We start from the raw sequence: 19,624 nt of genomic DNA, 5'->3' as shown, positions 1-19,624 counted from the left end.
CTTCCAACTAAACAATACACTGGCATTGATTATTTTGTGTTATTTTTTTCAGTAATTGCTATTCTTACAAACATTTGTTTCTTTTTTTCTTTTGTTTGTTTTTTTTTGTTTTTTACATATATTTCTTGTGCGGACCATAATTTTTTTACATATATTTCTTGTGCGGACCGAAAGGAGCCCCTTTCTGTAATTGTATTCTTTTATTCTCAAAATTGTCTTTAATTTTATTCTCTCCAAATTTTCAATTTTATTCCCCAAAGTATTTTGAAAGCAGAAGAGAAATTTATATTTTGCCTTTGATAACATTTATTTGTTGAGAGACATATAAATCAAACAAGGCTGACGATATTCTTCATCAAAAACCAAATGAAAGTGCAAATATCTACATTCATCAAAAACGCAAAAAAGGTGCGAATATTTACATGGACTTTACAGCAGAAATCTATAATTGAAACCTTAGTGTTGATTGAAGATTTGTGCTTAGAAATCGCAAACAAAGTTTTCACTCAAATAAGGATTGACATCACTAACTCGCTCTGCTTTTACTTTGATGTAGAATTACGTTGTGAACAGAATTACAACACAGGTGATCTTTTGTTGTATGTGCAATCAAATATGCATAAATTAACACTTGAGCAAAGAGAAATTTACAACCAAATAATGCAAACTATTAATAACGGAGTTGGAAAAGTCTTTTTCCTAAACGCATTGAGAGGAACTGGTAAAACCTTCCTAATTAAATTGATCTTGGCAGCCATTCGATCACAAAATGACATAGCTTTAGCTCTTACTTCATCTGAAATTGCTGCGACCTTACTATCAGGTGAAAGAATTGCTCATTCTGCATTGAAATTATCGTTTAACATTCAATTTATCGAAACTCCCAAGGGGCAATATCTCCAAAACATCCAGCATGGGAAAAATATTGCAAATTAATTGTTTGGGATGAACGCACCATGGCGCACAAAAAATCATTTGAGGCTCTTGATCGATCCTGGCAAGATTTGCATGACAATGTCAGACCATTCGGGAATGCAGTAATATTACTTGCAGGAGATTTCAGACAAACGTTACCTGTAATTCCTCAGTCAACACCAGCAGATGAAATAAATCCTTGCCTCAAATACTCTACTTTTTGGTGCCTTGTAAAGACATTAAACTTGACTCAAAATATGTATGTCCAGTTGTAGAACGATCAATCTGCAGAGATATTTTTGCATCAATTGTTAGAAAGTGACAGCTGATTTGAGTTCACAGCGATTTTTGTTGCCTCATAACTTCTGTAATTTAGTTAAATCATAACTTCTGTAATTTAGTTACATCAAAAGAATCGGTAAAAAAGGTTTTTCCAGATATTCAAATTAATTATAAGAATTCTAGTTGGCTGAGTGAACAAGTATTCTTGCAGCTCAAAACAAAGACGTTCATGAACTTATTCAACTTAAAATTCCAAGTGAGGTAGTTAGATACAAGTCCGTCAACATTGTTCTGGAAGCAGACAAAGCAGTTAATTACCCAACAGAATTTTTTAATTCACTAAATTTGCCAAGGATCCCACCACATGTACTGCAATTGAAAATTGATTTACCAAGTATCATGTTGCGAAATATACACCAACCCAAGCTTTGCAATTTGCACGTGACTTGCAGTAAAAAAAATTAATGAACAACATCATAGAAGCAACAATCTTGATAGAACCTTTCAAAGGTGAAGATGTCTTCATTTTATGCATTCCAATGGATACTCCATTTCAATTTAGGAAATTGTAATTTCCAATTCGATTGTCGTTTGCAATCCCCATCAACAAAGCTCAGGGACAATCTTTACAATTGTGTGGCTTACATCTACACACTGACTTTTTCTCACACGGACAATTTATGTTGCGTGTGAGTATCGGCAAACCAAAAAATCTCAGAAAATGAAACAACAAAAAATATTGTAATGGGAAATTAAGAAACATACATTTTCTCTTTTTTTTTTTTTTAAATTTTTTCATTTCACCAAATTGAGCCACAACAATGCGTGGCAGGGTACAGCTAGTATAACAATAATTTTATAAAATCAATGGTAGATTCTCTACAGTGCAATGTAGACTACAATGTATTGTGAATTAAGTAACTGCTAGGAGGATTAAAAAAATGGACGATTTTGCCAATTTCAATATGGGATGGTGAAATATTTGTTGATTCTTATTCCCAGGCAATGTCAGGTTTCCCTGTTAGTATTTACTGTTAATAGAAAAAAATAGTTTGATTTTTATAGTTCATATTATGAAGATTCAGTGTGTTAGCTGGTGAAATGAATCTTAAATGATCATACTTTCTATGTCGGTTTTGCATGATTTCTTTTTTTGTTTTTTTTTTTTTGATGAAATTGATTTTCATTTGCCATATGATGGCATTCGTCATTTGACAGCAGATAGAATGGTAAATTTTAATTTGACAGCAGATAGAATGGTAAATTTTAATTTGACAGCAGATAGAATGGTAAATTTTAATTTGACAGCAGATAGAATGGTAAATTTTAATTTGACAGCAGATAGAATGGTAAATTTTAATTTGACAGCAGATAGAATGGTAAATTTTAATTTGACAGCAGATAGAATGGTAAATTTTAATTTGACAGCAGATAGAATGGTAAATTTTAATTTGACAGCAGATAGAATGGTAAATTTTAATTTCCAACGAACTCTGAATGGTTATAATTCGTTGACTAATTGTTCTCAGAATAAATTTGATATCATAATTTTGCAAAACAAAAAAAAAAAGTGTCCGCATTAAGTTTTTAAATTTGATGAAAATAAAGTTTTGCTTTGAGTTTTATTGCTATCATCTTTTTTGTATATTTTTTTAATTTATTTTAGTACATTTTATCAAGTGGAAAAGATTCTTTGGTTCGACTTTGGGAATTGTCTACGAATCGGTGCCTTATTATTTACACGGGGGCTGGTTCTACGGGGAAAATGGAACACCGAAGTCAAACTGTGTTCAATCACACTGAAGATTATGGTGAGTTTTTAAAAAAAACATTTTTATTGAAAATGGCAATGTTTTTCTTTTTGTTTTGTTTTTTTGTTGTTGTTAGAATTTCAGAAATCAACTCAAATTAAAGACTTTCATCTCCATAATCATTTTAAAATTAAATATCAACATCGTTAATGTAAACTAACTAATCATGAATTTTCGAACACAAATGATAAAATTGTGGGTGGGTAATGTGTGCTATATTTAGTTTAATGCCTCAAGTATATAATACTACTAAATCTTGCGTCTAGAATCCTGATTCCAATTTTGATCCAAATTCATTACATATTTTTGATTTCAGAGAAAGTTTAAATTTTAAGATTTAAACTTCAAAAAAAAAAAGAATTTGTAAAATTTTGCTTAAATGGTGAAATTTAATGCAAATCTGAAATATTTAAAATTTCAAATGGACTCTTGGACTCATTATGCTCCTTAAAAACTATTAGAATATTTGGACAAAATAAATTTGTCAAAAACTCTTGAGATATTTAAGATTTTATGAAGAGCTTTTTTGTTTTTTTTTTGCATAAATTAAATTTGATATAATCTATATCATCCCATCTTTACATCTAGCAACCGTTTTTCTAAAACTCATAATAATGGGTTTTTGTTAAGAGTGAATTTTGTATATACAAATAAACAGATACACATATTTAAACATGGAAATCTCTGTTCAGTCTTGAAAAGCAATGGATACTTGTAAAGGTAGCAGCACATGTAATTGAGGCAACCACACTTGAATTGGTATTACTTGAGTCCAGGGGCAAGGAAAGGTCAAGGACAACTGGAAACAATGCCAAGATTAGCAAAGAGTACATACAGCAACCAACTGTTTCGTATATCTTTAAAGAAAAATGTTTTTCAAATCTGTTATGAAATTTTAAAATGTGATCACACTTCTTTTTCTTCAAAATGGGGTAAATGGAAAAATGAGAATTCCTAAAATGGTTACCCATTTTTTGGTAATGACCAGGCTCAGTGTTGCTTAACTTTGGTGATCTAACGGAAACTGGTGTGTCAACGTGAATATGCCATAACTTCATATATTTTATTTTTAAATGTTTGTTTAACAACGTGAGAGGTTGACTTCCAGAGGTTGAAACCCAATTACAGGAGACAAAACCACAGATGTACCTCTCAACCGTACTGTATACCGATACTCTATGGCTGACTGGGATAGCTTCCGTACATTCACATCTGATCTACCTCTCCATTCCATGTTAAAAAGGATGTGTCCTCTATAGTATCAGACCTGACCAAATGGTTACTTGTTGGCATAGACCGATTCATACCATCCAAAAAATTCTAACAAAAACCTAACAGCCAGCCATGCTTCTCCCCTAAATGTGCTGCTGCCATCACACATAGAAATCACTTTTTCCATAGCTACCAACATAGCGCTGAGACTAAAGCTGCTTTCAGGACCGCCAGTAACCACTGTAAAAGAGTAATAAAAAATGCAAGAGAGCTATATGCCCAGTCTGTTAAATCCAAGGTAGCTGATCAGCGGCTTGGTTCTCACCAGTTTTGGCAAATAGCTAACAGGATCTTGAACAGAAGCATGCATTCTATCCCAACCATCATCAATGGACCTGAGGTCATCTCGTCAGCATCAGATAAGGCCAGACTATTTGCCAAGAACTTTGCAGCTAATTCTACCCTATGCGACAATGACCATCAACTCCCTGTATTTCCTCCTATAACAGACAACACGCTATGCAACATACCAATATCTGTGCGTGAGGTCGCCAAGCTAATCAAGAACCTTGATTCCAGTAAAGCAACTGGCCCTGACGGTATTCCAGTTATAATATTAAAAAAGCTACAACCAGAAATTGCCCCCATACTTACAAAACTGCCTTAAAGAGAAGTGCTTTCCAACACCCTGGAAAGCCTCATCAGTATGCACTGTATTTAAGAATTCAGGTGATAAGTCATCTCCCTCTCAGTACAGACCAATAAGTCTCCTGTGTGTCATGAGTAACTTGTTGGAATCCATATTAAATAAAGAAGTAGTCAACTACCTCAACAGAAACAACCTTCTTAGTAACACAGAATATGGTTTCCATTCTGCTAGATCTACAGCAGATGTGCTAACGGTTATATCTCATAGGAGTAGTGAATCTCTAGACAAAGGCTTCCTTTCTAGGGCAATTGCTCTTGACATATGAAAGGCCTTCGATAAGGTATGGCATAAAGGCCTACTTCACAAGATTTCCAGCTACGGTATAACTGGAAACGTTTACTCAATCATTAAATCATTTCTCTCCGATAGGTTCATAAGAGTAGTGGTTGATGGGCAGAAATCAGAGGCCCACAGTATTAATGCTGGAGTCCCTCAGGGGTCCATGCTGGGCCCAACTCTCTTCTTGATCTACATCAATGATCTCCCAAAACACTTACTAAAATCATTTGTTGGCATCTATGCTGATGACACGACTATCTATGGCAACACATCAAAGGCCGTAAATGGCAACGATCTCTCCTCAGATCTTGAGCGCGTGGTTCAGTGGGGGAAGAGGTGGCTGGTTACCTTTAATGCATCTAAGACCAAGCTCCTATCATTACATCATAAACGCTCTGATCCCCATCTGGCATCGATTGAAATGAATGGCTCTCGTCTAGGGGAGGCCCCATGTTTTGATAAACTTCTGGGTTTGACCTTTACTCCTGATCTTAAATGGAACACATACATCAAGTCTGTGGCCAAGGTCGCTGGGAAAATGGTGGGATCCTTCTACCGTTCCAGAAGATATCTCACTAATGATGCAATTCTCTATCTGTATAAAAGCCAAGTACGTCCAAGGATGGAGTACTGCTGCCACATCTGGGCAGGAGCTGCTAAAAACAGTCTATCCTGCCTTGACAGAGTACAAAATAGACTTCGTGGCTTAGTGGGGGATGCCCTTTTCTCTTCCCTGCAACCTCTCTCCCACAGAAGAGACGTTGCGAGCCCATCTCTGTTTTATCGTTAATTCCATGGCAAGTGCTCGTCTGAGCTCCATTCTCTGGTCCTCCCCCGCCAATCTTTCACGAAAAACACCCGACTAACTGAAACCACTGTCAATAATTTTCCCACACTTTATCCGTGCCTAAATCAAAACGTAGATTCCATGAACAAAGCTTCTTTCTTAGAACTTCATGGCTGTGGAACTCTCTGCCGCTTGCCTGTCCCCCCCCCTCCCCGAATTCAACTTGGATGTCTTCAAGTCCAACACAAACAAATTCCTGATGAACCGCCCCCTTAAGTAATGACACCTATCAAATCTACGATACTATCCCACTGATTAGTGTGCACACAATAACCCTTATCCCCGAGTGGCTCCTAGGCCTTGATAAGTGGTGACCCCCATGTAAAAAAAAAAAAAAAAAGCAGCAATAAAACCCACATTCATGTTTCTGAATTTTTTAGATGAGGATTGATTATTCATATTAACGAGCATCTCTCCCCCCCTCTCTGGCTTTCTTACTCTTTCTATTTTCTCTCTCTGTGTCTCTATAAGAGAATAGAGAAGGAGAGAGGGAGAGAGAGAGAGAGGTGAGTAAACGTGGAGGTAGACACGTTTACCAGAACCAAAGGTCAGCTGACCAAATTACGTATGTGTGACGTGGTTGGCTAGATCTGGGAGATTTGATTTGAGCTTTGAAGAAAACAGACGTTTTTCCGTGGTCTCCCCCTCTTAACTGGGGAGGAGGGAGACTAACGCTGACGTGTGTGAAGAAGAGCCCACACAAGCGATTTCACTTCCACTTCTGCAGAACCTCTGGGGAAAGTGAAATAAAAAACTATAAAACCATTTCATCGTCTTGGAGTGATAAATCTTCGTCAAACAGGTATCAAGTCTCCCTCCAGGATGAGAAATTTCCAGATGATCCGTTTTGAAGAAGCAGAGGTAGGTTCAGAAATTACATGTCACACACACGATTCCCTTTATGATAATCAAACACACAACCATTTATATTAGAGACAATCACACGGAATCTTTGATGTTATATAGTGTATACACCCAAACGTAAAAAGTGCCCCTAAATGAAGAACTCTATATAACATATTCAAATGTAACGAAAGCTCAATTTGGTCCCCCTCAAGGATAACCTCAATGATTTAAATGGCGCCCCTAAATGAAGAACTCGATGATAACGAATATATAACATTTGGATTCTTCGGACTACTGTTCTCATCTTGAATTTTATTTATATCTTGAATTGCAATCGACTGTTTCATGTATCTTTAAAGAAAAAGGAATGTTTTTCAAATTTGTTCTGAAATTTTAAAATGTGATCGCATTTTTTATTTCTCCTTGAAAATTGGGTAAATGGGAAAATTTGAGAACTTTACAAGACAATAACATCCTGGTGCGACACGTTACGTTGGTAAATATTTTATAATTGAAATTGTCATTCCTTTTACTTTCTCATCTTTTATCCAACGGTGTTCTAAGATTGCATTGATGTAGCCGTCAAACTACATCATTGTCCTAATTTTGTTTTGTTTTTGTGCTGCAGTTTTATTTCCTGATGAAAAAACCACAAGTTTATGTTGTTGGGATTCACGGAATGCAGAAAGGCAAAGATTATTATCGCTTGGTAAGAAAAAAAAAACTTTCAAAGTTTTAAATTTAGTCTCTTCAGCTTTATCATATTTTTTTTTTTATCAGTTGGAATTAGGTTTGATGACAATAATTATCTCCCCTTACTGAATTTTTGGTGCATATTAAAAGTTATAGTCAATAATTCGGTTTTTTAAATATCATTTCAAGCAAAAACTAGTACTTACTTAACTGCCATGTCAAAAATAGTAATATATCCAAAAAATACGAAAATTCATTGAATATAACAATTGTCATTGTTTTCAGTAAAAACGTTTACCGCTATAGACAACAAATATTGCAGCAAGTATTCTAAAATATTCATTTTGGAGTTATGTCCCCTGCATGTAGACTCCTGTCTATTTTATAACATTTAAGAAAAATGCAATTTCCCCAATTTTCCATAAAAATTACTTTTAACTATAAAAAACTTTCTATGCGATGATTTTCGTAATTTTTAAATTCAACATGACAAGTACATAATATTGTTTCTGCTTTAAATGATATTTTTTTTTAAATCGATTTGTCGACTGTATCTCAACAAGCATGAAGCCTTGTAAATGAATAAAATATTTTGAGTAACAATGATGAACAGATTGTGTAACTTTTGGGTAGAATTGCACAAATGATTGTCCACCTCCTCCTCGTTAATGTTAAACTTCTGACCGTCAGTATGGATTTAGGCAAGCCCGTTCTATTGTGGTGATCCTAACAGCCATCTGTAATCATATATAGCATGCATAAGACAAGGCAGATAAAGGTGATAGTGCTTGATATATCTAAAGCGTTTGACAAGGTTTGGCATGAAGATCTTATGAATTAACTAATTAACCTGCAGACGATTTGGTCAGATTAATCGACTGGTTATGTCATGCCCTAGCATCTTCCAACCGTATTATTATTCCATCGGATTCTTTAAAAAACTCAAAATGTTACATCTCGTATTGAGAATGACGATTAATAATGCAAAAGAGTATAAACAATCATATATATATATGACAATTTTATTCAGTGTTAAGTAATTCATAGATGGTCAATTTGCCATGAAACAAACCAAATCCTGTAACTGTTCAAAGCCATGCATGGAGTACTGTTGCTACATCTGTGGGCTGGTGCATCAAATAGACTCACTCAGGGTTCAAAAAAGAATCTTCAGTCTAATAGGTCCCAAAATGTGTATGGCTCCCCTGGTCAGCACCCACACAAAATATGACAGCCTTTCCTAGCAGTGCCATTGAAAACATACCTCGTTTCTACATAATGGCATCAAAGTTGACAATTATGGGTTTTCGGTCAGTCACTCGATTTTCTGCTCGGATGAAGACTGAGGGTCCTCATCGGCTGATTACTGCTCTCCATGCGTTGTCAAGATCAAGAAGGAGGCAATCATTCGGCATTGGTCATCAGAGTTGCATTACTGAAAACATTTAATAAGTCGACGGGTATCTTATATACGTTAAGATAAATTTTGGATTGGGTTTTGGTTCTCAAGCTCTGGACGATTTCAGTTGACTATAATGATCCCAAGTCCGGGTGGCTATCTCAGAACAACGTGAATTCCTTTGAAATTGCTAATTTGCATTTTGCTGTTCTTTATATTGAAATTTCTCCTTTCCTTTTGACATGGAATACAGATTTCATTTAAAAAATTTAAAAACAGTCTACAAAAGAAATAACTATGTAAACTTTTAAATGGTCCTGTTCCATTATGGAATAGCTCAAATTTTTTTTTTTTTTTTTTGAGATTTCAAAAAATAGAATTTTTCTTTCTTTGCTGAAAACTGATGACATTTCATTTTCTCCTTCAGGTCATAACAATGTTGTCCGAACGATTTGTCATTCACCAACAGGTCCATCGTTCCTGACGTGCAGCGATGATTTCAGGGCTCGTTTCTGGTACAGGAAAGCTAACAGCGACTAAAGAGTCATTTTAAAAAAAAAATTTTTTCTTTTTCATCAAACTTTTATTTTCTCATTTTCAATTAAATAGGCAAAAAAATTCAAGATTCGGAAGAAATACAAATGCATACCTTTTCCAGCCAGCTGAAGATTTTTTATATAAAATAAAAAAAAAAAAAAAAAGGTCAGTTTCTTTTGACAATAAACCTCACCATTAAACAAAAATGTATCTTATTTTTTTGTTAAATACTCAAATTTTTATTTCTAACAAATGTTACTTGTTTTTGTGTTTAAATGAAAACTAACAATGCTGAAATACTGAGTTTTACGTTAGCGTTCAAAAGAAATCTAGGGATGCTGTTGAATAAACAAGATTTTTTTTTTTCTGGTGACGAGATTGTAAAACCATATTTATTTGATGGATTTCTGTCAGTATTTAAAAAAATTTTTTGCGTTTTCGACCAATTCTTGAGACTCCAAAGGCCACAGCACCATGTCTTGCGTTTCACATTTAAAAACCCCCAAAATATATCCAGGTAGGTAGAATAATAACTTATCTTGCCTTTGTTATATTTTTGTTTCTTGACTATTTTCTCATATTTTCGTCTATTGAAAAACAAACAAAAAAATGGTATAAATTTCAAGGGGAAAAAAATGAAAACAAAACCGTTTGATATGAAAAATTTATTTTTTTTTTTTTTGCCAGGAAAATAAAATTCAAATGAACGTTACATGAAGCTGATTTTATTTTTTTCAATCTTAGCCGATCAAATTTCCACCCACAAGAAAAGATAATGGGGGTAAGTTGCAAAAGAAAAGACTTTTAAAATCCTGGCAGACAAATTAATTTGGGCATTTCAGCAAATAAATTCGGAATGCTGTGATGATTGAAGAAGAGCAAACTAGACCCCCCCCCCCTCAACCCAGTACTTGAAGCGGCACTTTCAGCAGTGGTATATTAGATTTTGATTTGTGGAGATTCCAGCATGGAATTAGCAGCTGAAATTCATTCTGCCGAAAAAGATTAAAATAAATTAGAAGAAAAAAATCCCATTCCCTCATCCTCCCTCTTAAAATAGTGCTGCACTCCAGGTTGGATTTTAATTTTGCATCTGAAAGAAAAAAAAAAAGATTTTTAGAATCTTGAGAAGCAACAATAATTAGAAATTTAGAAATAATAAGTGTTCAATGCAATGGAGTTTTATTTTCATTCAAATAATGAATTAACTATATTGTGCATGAATTGAAATATATTTTACGACCCAGCAAAACAGTTAAATACCCCCACCCCCACCCCTTTCTGGGTGTTTTCAGTTCATTTGATGTTGAGATGAATACTGGATGAAAGATTCAATAAGTTTTCTCTTTATCTATTCGATTTTTTTCTCAAACTATTGGATCAATCTGAGTGAAAATTTTTTACAGACATTTGTTATAAAGTGCAGTGAACTAATTATTATAGCATCCGTTTGATGTAAAGTTAGAAATTAATATTAAGATTATTAACTATATTCAACCACTAATTTATAAATAAAAAAAAGCTTTAATTCTAAATCAACAGGCTATAACTTTTGCCTGTTTTTTATGGACCAAACATATCATTGAAGGGTGATAAAATAAGAACTGTAAGATATTCAGGACTGAAACTTGGTGGACAAGTCAAACAGAATGAAGTTTATCTGTACCAAATAATGTTAGATTGTAAATTTTTTTTTTTTTTTTAACAATTCCACTGGTGACATTTTTTTTTTTTTTTTTTTTTACTTAATTACATAAATTGAACAAACAAAAAGTAAGGTCAGGTTTGCAAAATATTGATATTCTGACACCCACTTTTGTAAATAAAAAAAAAAGGAAACTTTCAGTAAAACCAATTTTTACTGAAAATTTCTTTTTAACTTTGTTTTCTGTAATTCCTTCTCATTAATATTTACAGAATTCCAATTTTTTTTAAGTAAAGTTTTAAAAGTAAAGATTACTTTTAAAATATATTTTTTTGCTTCAAGATTGTTTTATAAAAGAATATATTTTAACTTCGAATTTTTTTAAAATTTCAAAGTAAAGACTAAAAAATATTTTTATTATAGAAATCCATCCTAAACAAAACTTTCAGAGTAAAAACTGAAACATTTAATAACATTTTATTAAAAAGAAAACTATTTAAAAAAAAAGTGACTAGTTTTTTAAGCAAAGTTTTGGAATTACATAAGTATTAATTGGAAAGGCCTTCTCATTACAGAAAATGGAAATCAAAAGGAAACCATTTTAATTTTTATTTTAAAGATCTTTGTAAATTCAAAACATCTTTAAAGTAAAAACTTGCACTGCAGACGAAAGAAAAAAAATTTTTTTGTTGTGTGTGTGTGTTTGTTTGAAATCTGAAATTGGATCTGCCATTTTTGAAAGCACAAGTTGTCTGCTGAGAGCGAGATGACTCGTTGGTTTCAGCATGAGGGATGGAAGAAATGTCGTGGGAGTTGGGCGGGAAAATAAGACAAAAGCTCATCAGTCAAAGATTCTCAAAAACAGCAGCAGCAGCAGAGTTATCAGGTGCAATGATCTTTAAGCAACCTTTTTTTTTTTTTTTACACAGTGATCACCACTTATCAAGACCTTAAGGGGGCGGTTCATTAGGAATTTGTTAACATTGGACTTGAAGACAACCAAGTTGTAGTCCGGAGGGAAGCAGGCAGATGGAACAGAGTTCCACAGGCGTGCAGTTCTAAGAAAGAAGCTTTGTTCATGGAATCCGTGTTTTGATTTAGGCACAGATATAGAGTGGGGGAAATTTTTCACAGTGGATTCAGCTAGACGGGTGTTTTTCGTGAAAGATTGGCGAGACCAGAGATTGGTGTTCAGACGAGCATCTGCCATGGAAATAACGATAAAACAAGGACAGGCTCGCAACGTCTCTTCTGTGGGAGAGAGGTTGCAGGGTAGAGAAAAGGGCATCCCCCACTAAGCCACGAAGTCTATTTTGTACTCTGTCAAGGCAGGATAGGCTGTTTTTAGCAGCTCCTGCCCAGATATGGCAACAGTATTCCATCCTTTATATAGATAGAGAATTGCATCAGTAGTGAGATATCTTCTGGAGCGGTAGAAGGATCCCACCATCTTTCCAGCGACCTTGGCAACAGACTTGATGTAGTGTTCCATTTCAGATCAGGAGTAAAGGTCAAACCCAGAAGCTTGTCAAAACACGGGGCCTCACCCAGACGAGAGCCATCCATCACAATTGATGCCAGATGGGGATCTGGGCGTTGATGATGTAAGGATAGGAGTTTGGTTTTGGATGCATTAAAGGTAACCAGCCACATCTTCCCTCACTGAACCACGCGCTCGAGATCAGAGGAGAGAGAATCAGAGAGAACTTTGTCATTTACAGCCTTTGATGTGTTGCCGTAGATGGTCGTGTCATCAGCATAGATGTCAACGAATGATTTAAGTATGTGTTTAGGGAGGTCATTGATGCAGATCAGGAAGAGAGTTGGGCCCAGGATTGACCCCTGAGGGACTCCAGCATTTATATTGCAGGCCTCCGATTTTTGTCCATCTACCACTACTCTTATGAGCCTATTGGGGAGAAATGATTTAATGATTGAGAAAACATTTCCAGTTATACCGTAGCTGGAAATCTTGTGAAGTAGACCCTTATGCCATACCTTGTCGAAGGCCTTTGATATGTCAAGAGCAATTGCCCTAGGAAGGAAGCCTTTGTCAAGAGATTCACTAATCCTGTGGGGTATAACCGTCAGCACATCTGCGGTAGATCTTGCAGAGCGGAAACCATATTGTGTGTCACTAAGAAGGTTATTTCTGCTGAGGTGGTTGACTATTTCTCTATTTAATATGGATTCCAGCAACTTACTCATAACACACAGGAGACTTATTGGTCTGTATTGAGAGGGAGATGACTTATCACCTGAATTCTTAAATACAGGGCAAACTGATGAGGTCTTCCAGGGAGTCGGAAAGCACTTCTCCTTAAGGCAGCGCTTAAATAGTTTCGTAAGTATGGGAGCAGCAAGTTCTGGTTGAAGCTTTCTTAACACTATAATTGGGATGCAATCAGGGCCAGTTGCTTTACTTGAATCTAGGTTCTTTATTAGCTTGGCGACCTCATGCACGGATATTTGTATGTTACCTAGCTTGTTCTGTGTTATAGGAGGAAATATGGGGAGTTGATGGCCTTCGTCGCATAGGGTAGAATTAGCTGCAAAGTTCTTTGCAAATAGTTTGGCCTTGTCTGACGCTGACGAGATGACCTCTGGTCCATTGATAATGGTTGGGATAGAACGCACACTTCTGTTCAGGATCCTATTTGTTATTTGCCAAAACTGTTTCATCATCTCTAAGACTCATCAGTGTGACTAGACATAGAAGAATGTCATTTAGAATTAACTAACCTGGATGCCTGGAGGTGTGTGTTGAGCAAAAAAAAAAAAGGTAGTAGACAGGCAGGCTCAAACCTGTACCGCAAAGGAGGAAAAGAACATGAAAAAGATGTAGGTTTTTAATTAAGGCTAGACAATTGAAAAGAGGCGATGACTTTTGAAAATATTGGTAAAAAAACCCTTCCTTGTAGAAAAGTTGAGGGTGAAGGAATTAATGGTTTTGGCCAATTTTTTTTGGATATTTGTCATTCGATGGGTTGAGCTTCAAAACGGTACCGATCTCGTAAAAATTTGCCGTCTCTGTCAAAAGTTTTAAGTAGATATAAACATACATTTAAACAAAAAGGTGAGATTTATAGATTATTGCTCAGCACTTTATTGATTACACCATTGTGTGGCATAATCACATTAGATCACAAAAGTTAAGTCTGGTCAATACCAGATGGGTGACCATTTAGGAATACCAAGTGCCGTATGTAGAATCATGTTGACACCTGTCATTTCACCTGACAACCGGAATATACATGTAATTGGGGGACCGCTTGTGAATTTGATATTCCCATAAAACTTCCTCCTCCAGAAGAAGCTGGTTCAACCCACGTTGGGTAAATGCCACTGTCATACATCGTTTTCATTTGTATGGATACAAATGGTGCAATCAATACTTACGATGAATCTGTTGCTTTCATTCCAACTTGAGGAATTGTTTGAGTTTTTTATCTTCCACGGCATCTTGAAACGCATCATAATCCTGAAAAAAAAAAAAAAAAAAAAATGAAAATTAGTTTTTTTAATAGATATCTGATGCTTGAAATTTATTTTTGGATGTAATTAGAAAATGTAATAACAGGATGACCTAAAAAATATAAGGTCTTCGTTAATGTAGTAGTAGTAGTAGTGGTTATAAAATGATAATCATGCGCACCAATAAACTTACTGCACTTGTTTCCTCTCAACATAAATTCCTGACTCACTTTACAAGCAACAAAATCCCACCCCTTTACTGTAGAGGCTCTAGATACTAGAAGAGTTTCTGATAGCTTATTTCCTCAGATCGCTTACCTTTGGAATTCCCTTCCTGCTCCCAATCCCCCCCAACCGTACGAACATGCAGAAACTTAAATAAAATTATCATTTATGTTGATTTTATTCCAATATTTTGGCATAATTACAAAAAAATTGGATGTGTGAAAAATTTAATGTTAAAATTTCAACAATAAAAGGGAAACTTTACCTCCCTTTGTCAACTAAATTTTTTTTTGCACATACGAAACCACAGTGAACAAAACAAAAACAACTCCAAAAATATGAAACCATCTACAGAGTCATTAACTTTTCTCCTTTCTTTTCCAAGATGATAACCAGTATACCTGACGAAGGTCAAAGGTTACATCGACCAAAAACGTTGCAGTAATAAAACTCAAGATGAGAACAATAGTTTAATCAAAACAAATTTTACAAACAATAAAATTCTGTTTTCAACTTGGAAAAATGCCACAGTAACGTATGGAATGCTTCAGACTGGTTTTGGACTATCTTGCATGAATCGGCAGCATTTTGTGAATGGCACAAGAGATTCAAGGAAGGCAGGGAGTCTATGAGAGATGAGGTGTGGGAGGAGTAAGTAAGAACACCAGAATTGATTGGTCGAATAAAGTATTTCATGGATATGAAAGACCGGCGTATGTCTATAGAAACAATAAGTGCACAGTTTGATGTCAGTTTGGAAGGTACTGAAAATTTGTGTGAAGTTTTTCCCATGGGTGGTCAGAAAAGATCAGAAAGACATTGTCAGAGGCATGAAAACAGTTCCCCACCCTCCCTGTAGTCCAGACCTTGCTCCCTGTGACTTTCGTTATTCTCTAAACTCAAGGAAAACTTTAGAGGCTGTCGTTACGAGACAATGAAAGAAGCTGTGATGAGGGTCATTGACACGCTCACACAAGAGGACTTCCAGAAGTTGTTGGAACGGTACAACAAGTGCATTGCAGCCGGAGGAGATTACTTTGAAGGGGACTAGAGTTTCATGTGTGTACTATCAATAAAATTTACCCATGTGAAAAAAGTTTGGAAACTTATTGAAGGCACCTTGTATATATTTTTATTCCTATTAATTAGTGATGGGAACATTCCAATATTTTTTCCAATTCCGATACAATTACCGATTCCGATTCTTCATAAATCTCAAAATATTTAACGATAAAACAAGCTGGAACAAAAGAAGCAGGAAATAGATCAGACAATTCTGAAAAAACACGCCATAATAGTATTTACAGAAAAGACTGAGACTAGCAACATCACGTTTGTGAGAAAAAGGTTGCAGAGAAGGAGTGGAACCAATTAAATTGCAAATACATTTCTGTGCGTGTTATCATAAACCCTCAAACGGAACAGATTTATTAGTTCAAACATAACATTATGATCGTAGTTTTGTATCGAGAATGAATATGAATTACCTCCTTTAAAAATAATTAAAATGAAACCCATTCTTAACATGGAGAGGGCGTTTTCTGACTATTCTGTACTTTCATCTAACAATTTTAACAAAAGATACTGTAAAATAAAATGTGAATTTAGCTTGAAAATCCTATTAAAAATATAGCATGGTCCATATTCTGCATAAGTATTTCTCACAAAAATCAATTTTAATTTTAGCAATTCTTTGTCAATTATTTTCAATATAACAAAACTTTACGACAATTGTTTTAATTTTGCACGTTATTCACTTTTGATTTTATTGCATAATTTGGATTTAAAATGATTGGATAAAATGTTTAAACAAATGCAATAATTTTTTATATAAATGACTTCCAATATTTCGATTGTCTTGGTTTTAAAGGTTATTTTTAAATGTTATTTTTCATTCATAATTCCAATTGGTTACTCGACCAATAAAATTTCACCTTGTGTCACAAAGATTCTTGTCCAGATGATTAATTCTTGAGAGAAAATTAATGCTGTCAGAATGACACAGAACCTGACACGAGACCTACCAGGTAGATGTAGCAGACAACATAAACCCCTTGACCTAAAAGGGGATGTGCCCCTTATATCGTTTAATCATTTATTTTCTGGCTAGCTGCTTGCCATGTTTAGAATGTAAGTCATTCCAGAAACGTTCTCCATGCTACAGAGACAATAAGTTACTCTCTCCAGCAGATGACGAGTCTCAAATCCAAACTCCTTTATTACTTTAAGCAACAAATCTTAATAATGCCACCGTATAGAGACAACATTGCATAGCCATATACCAAATTCAAACATGATGCTTGTGTAGATCGGTTATCTTTTAAGCCAACACATTTCAGGTGAAAACATTACATACTTACGTGTCCTATCGAAATTAGTACAAATCCTAAAAATTACGAAAAAATGATCCAGCAAAAGTATGCTCAATGTATCTTTAACAAAAAAATTGTCCACAATTACGTTCTTTTTAAATTTAAGTCAAGGGAGATAAGTCAGTTTGTCATACAAAATTAGTTGCAGAACTCTTCCACAGTAAAAAAAACGATAAAACTTAACAATTCAATAAATTCTATTTTACTTGTAATTTTTTTCTACTGAATAATTTTTAAGAATTTTTGGAATTTATATTAATTTCAACATATGTAATAATGTTATATACTGGTGGTATTAAGATGATGTATATTCTATAGTCACCTGAAATGTGTTGACGTAAGAGATTACCAATGTAAACAAGCACCCTATTTTTTTTTTTTTTAAATATTTTTTTTATTCATTCATCTTCACAAGCACCAAACTTTTTAATCACCACAATCACAAAAACATTGTGTACACACACACTTTTCTGTTTCCGCTTATCTCAGTATTGTTGCCAATCGTCCTGAACGTCTTCTGTCCACTGGACTCAAGATTGCGCAACCTTTGCCTCACAATTACATGCACAGCTACTCTTACAGGGGGTATCCATTGTCTCTTGATACTGAACAGAGGCATCAATTCATTTTCCTTAATTTGTAGAATTTATGGTAATTTCAACATGACACAAATACGTAATAATGTTTTCACCTGAAATGTGTCATTAATCTACATAAGTATCAAACTATTTTAATCAATCACAAAAACAGTCGCTTACAAAAAAAAAAAAAAAAAAATGAATGCAACACAGTTATTTTATGCAAGAAGTTGATTTTCACATGAACTGAATTTTCAAAAGAATATTTCAGCAAAATTTACTCCTTGATAAAAAAAAAATGTACAAACAAATTTCCTTCAACTGAAATATTGCAGTTTGAAGCCTTTTCATGTGAAAATAACTACAATATTTTTTGTTTTTTTTGTCGCGTGTCTGGAATTGAAGTCAGATCAAAGTCTATTTTTGTAGAAAAAATAGGAAAAAAATTATCCTTCCCTCCACTTCCGTTTTATGATTCCATATTCTTTTTTTCTCATCAAACAATGACCTCAGTGTTTCTCAAGGTTTTTCGCAAGATTTAAAAAAAAAAAAAAAAAAAAAAAAAAAAAGGTTTCCTTTTCTTCTTACTCACTGCACTTGTTCCTCGTTCAATGTACACCCCCTCCCTCCTCGAGAAACCCAAAATATTACTCCTTCACTTATTAATTAAATTAGATTAAATTTATGCAGGTCAGGGTAGCAGGAAACTGAGGGAAGGGGGTTCCAAAGTCTATTAGAAGGCTTTCCAGCATCTAAAAATTCTTGACAGTGTTGGGGAGGGGGGGGTGCTGCTGGACGAGTTTGCCGAGATCATGTACATCCAGGGGGTACAAATACAATGCTTTCATCAGAGCCCATTCCATAGTACTTGTAAAACAGGCACAAACATGCAATATTGTGGTGATGAGACAGGGGCTGGAGCATAGCTGATAGTGTATAACCTTTTAAATTGAATATATGATTGGTTGAATTCCAAGAGAAAAATGTCAGTCTACAATCATAATTTTTTAATTTTATTTTAACTTTTTGCGAATATATGTTTATTGTTTACAATCGTTTTACAGCATGTAAACTAAAATGCAGTTTTTGTTGCCACACACCAGAGACCTCGATCTAATCATTAAAACAAAAAAGATGACAAATAAGAAAAAACATGCAAAACTCACATTGAAGATTATTAGATATCCCCCCCCCAAAAAAAAAAAAAAAATTGTACTTAAAAATTCCAAAAGTTGGTTTGAAAACGAGTTCACGTTATGTCCGATGTTTGGACGAAGTAGATTTTTCTCTAATAATTGTCTCCATAAATTATTTTTAAACAAATATAATTTTCTCCATAAATTATTTTTAAACAAATATAATTTTCTTCATAAATTATTTTTAAACAAATATAATTTTCTTCATAAATTATTTTTAAACAAATATAATTTTCTTCATAAATTATTTTTAAACAAATATAATTTTCTTCATAAATTATTTTTAAACAAATATAATTTTCTTCATAAATTATTTTTAAACAAATATAATTTTCTTCATAAATTATTTTTAAACAAATATAATTTTCTCCATAAATTATTTTTAAACAAATATAATTTTCTCCATAAATTATTTTTAAACAAATATAATTTTCTCCATAAATTATTTTTAAACAAATATAATTTTCTTCATAAATTATTTTTAAACAAATATAATTGGAAAATTAATCAAAAACAATTTATTTTGGTTTACTAAACTTGTGATTTAACTATGGTAAATAATAACTTGGCTACTGATGAGCATTTTTAAGTTACCATAAATATT

At 34.0% G+C, this 19,624-nt stretch overlaps 2 protein-coding genes across 2 annotated transcripts in view; one reads left to right on the top strand and one right to left on the bottom strand.

Annotated features, from left to right (window-relative positions):
• The window catches only part of LOC145302127 (cleavage stimulation factor subunit 1-like), a 74,087-nt gene extending 64,351 nt beyond the window's left edge, over window positions 1–9,736 (top strand). Inside the window, exons 11-13 of the mRNA XM_080144633.1 lie at window positions 2,864–3,008; window positions 7,530–7,610; window positions 9,421–9,736. Coding sequence (XP_080000759.1) covers window positions 2,864–3,008; window positions 7,530–7,610; window positions 9,421–9,533 — 339 coding nt within the window. The 3' untranslated portion in view covers window positions 9,534–9,736. The remainder of the gene's footprint in view (window positions 1–2,863; window positions 3,009–7,529; window positions 7,611–9,420) is intronic.
• Window positions 9,737–10,180: 444 nt separating this feature from the next.
• The window catches only part of LOC145302143 (SH3 domain-binding glutamic acid-rich-like protein 3), a 102,579-nt gene continuing 93,135 nt past the window's right edge, over window positions 10,181–19,624 (bottom strand). Inside the window, exons 3-4 of the mRNA XM_080144634.1 lie at window positions 14,575–14,656; window positions 10,181–10,623 (exon numbers count right to left, since the gene is read on the bottom strand). Coding sequence (XP_080000760.1) covers window positions 14,591–14,656 — 66 coding nt within the window. The 3' untranslated portion in view covers window positions 10,181–10,623; window positions 14,575–14,590. The remainder of the gene's footprint in view (window positions 10,624–14,574; window positions 14,657–19,624) is intronic.

Source organism: Euprymna scolopes, chromosome 2, assembly GCF_053919585.1.
Source record: "Euprymna scolopes isolate OS-2025 chromosome 2, ASM5391958v1, whole genome shotgun sequence".
NCBI classification, from domain to species: Eukaryota; Metazoa; Mollusca; class Cephalopoda; order Sepiida; family Sepiolidae; genus Euprymna; species Euprymna scolopes.
This window is presented reverse-complemented; position numbering and strand designations above follow the sequence as displayed.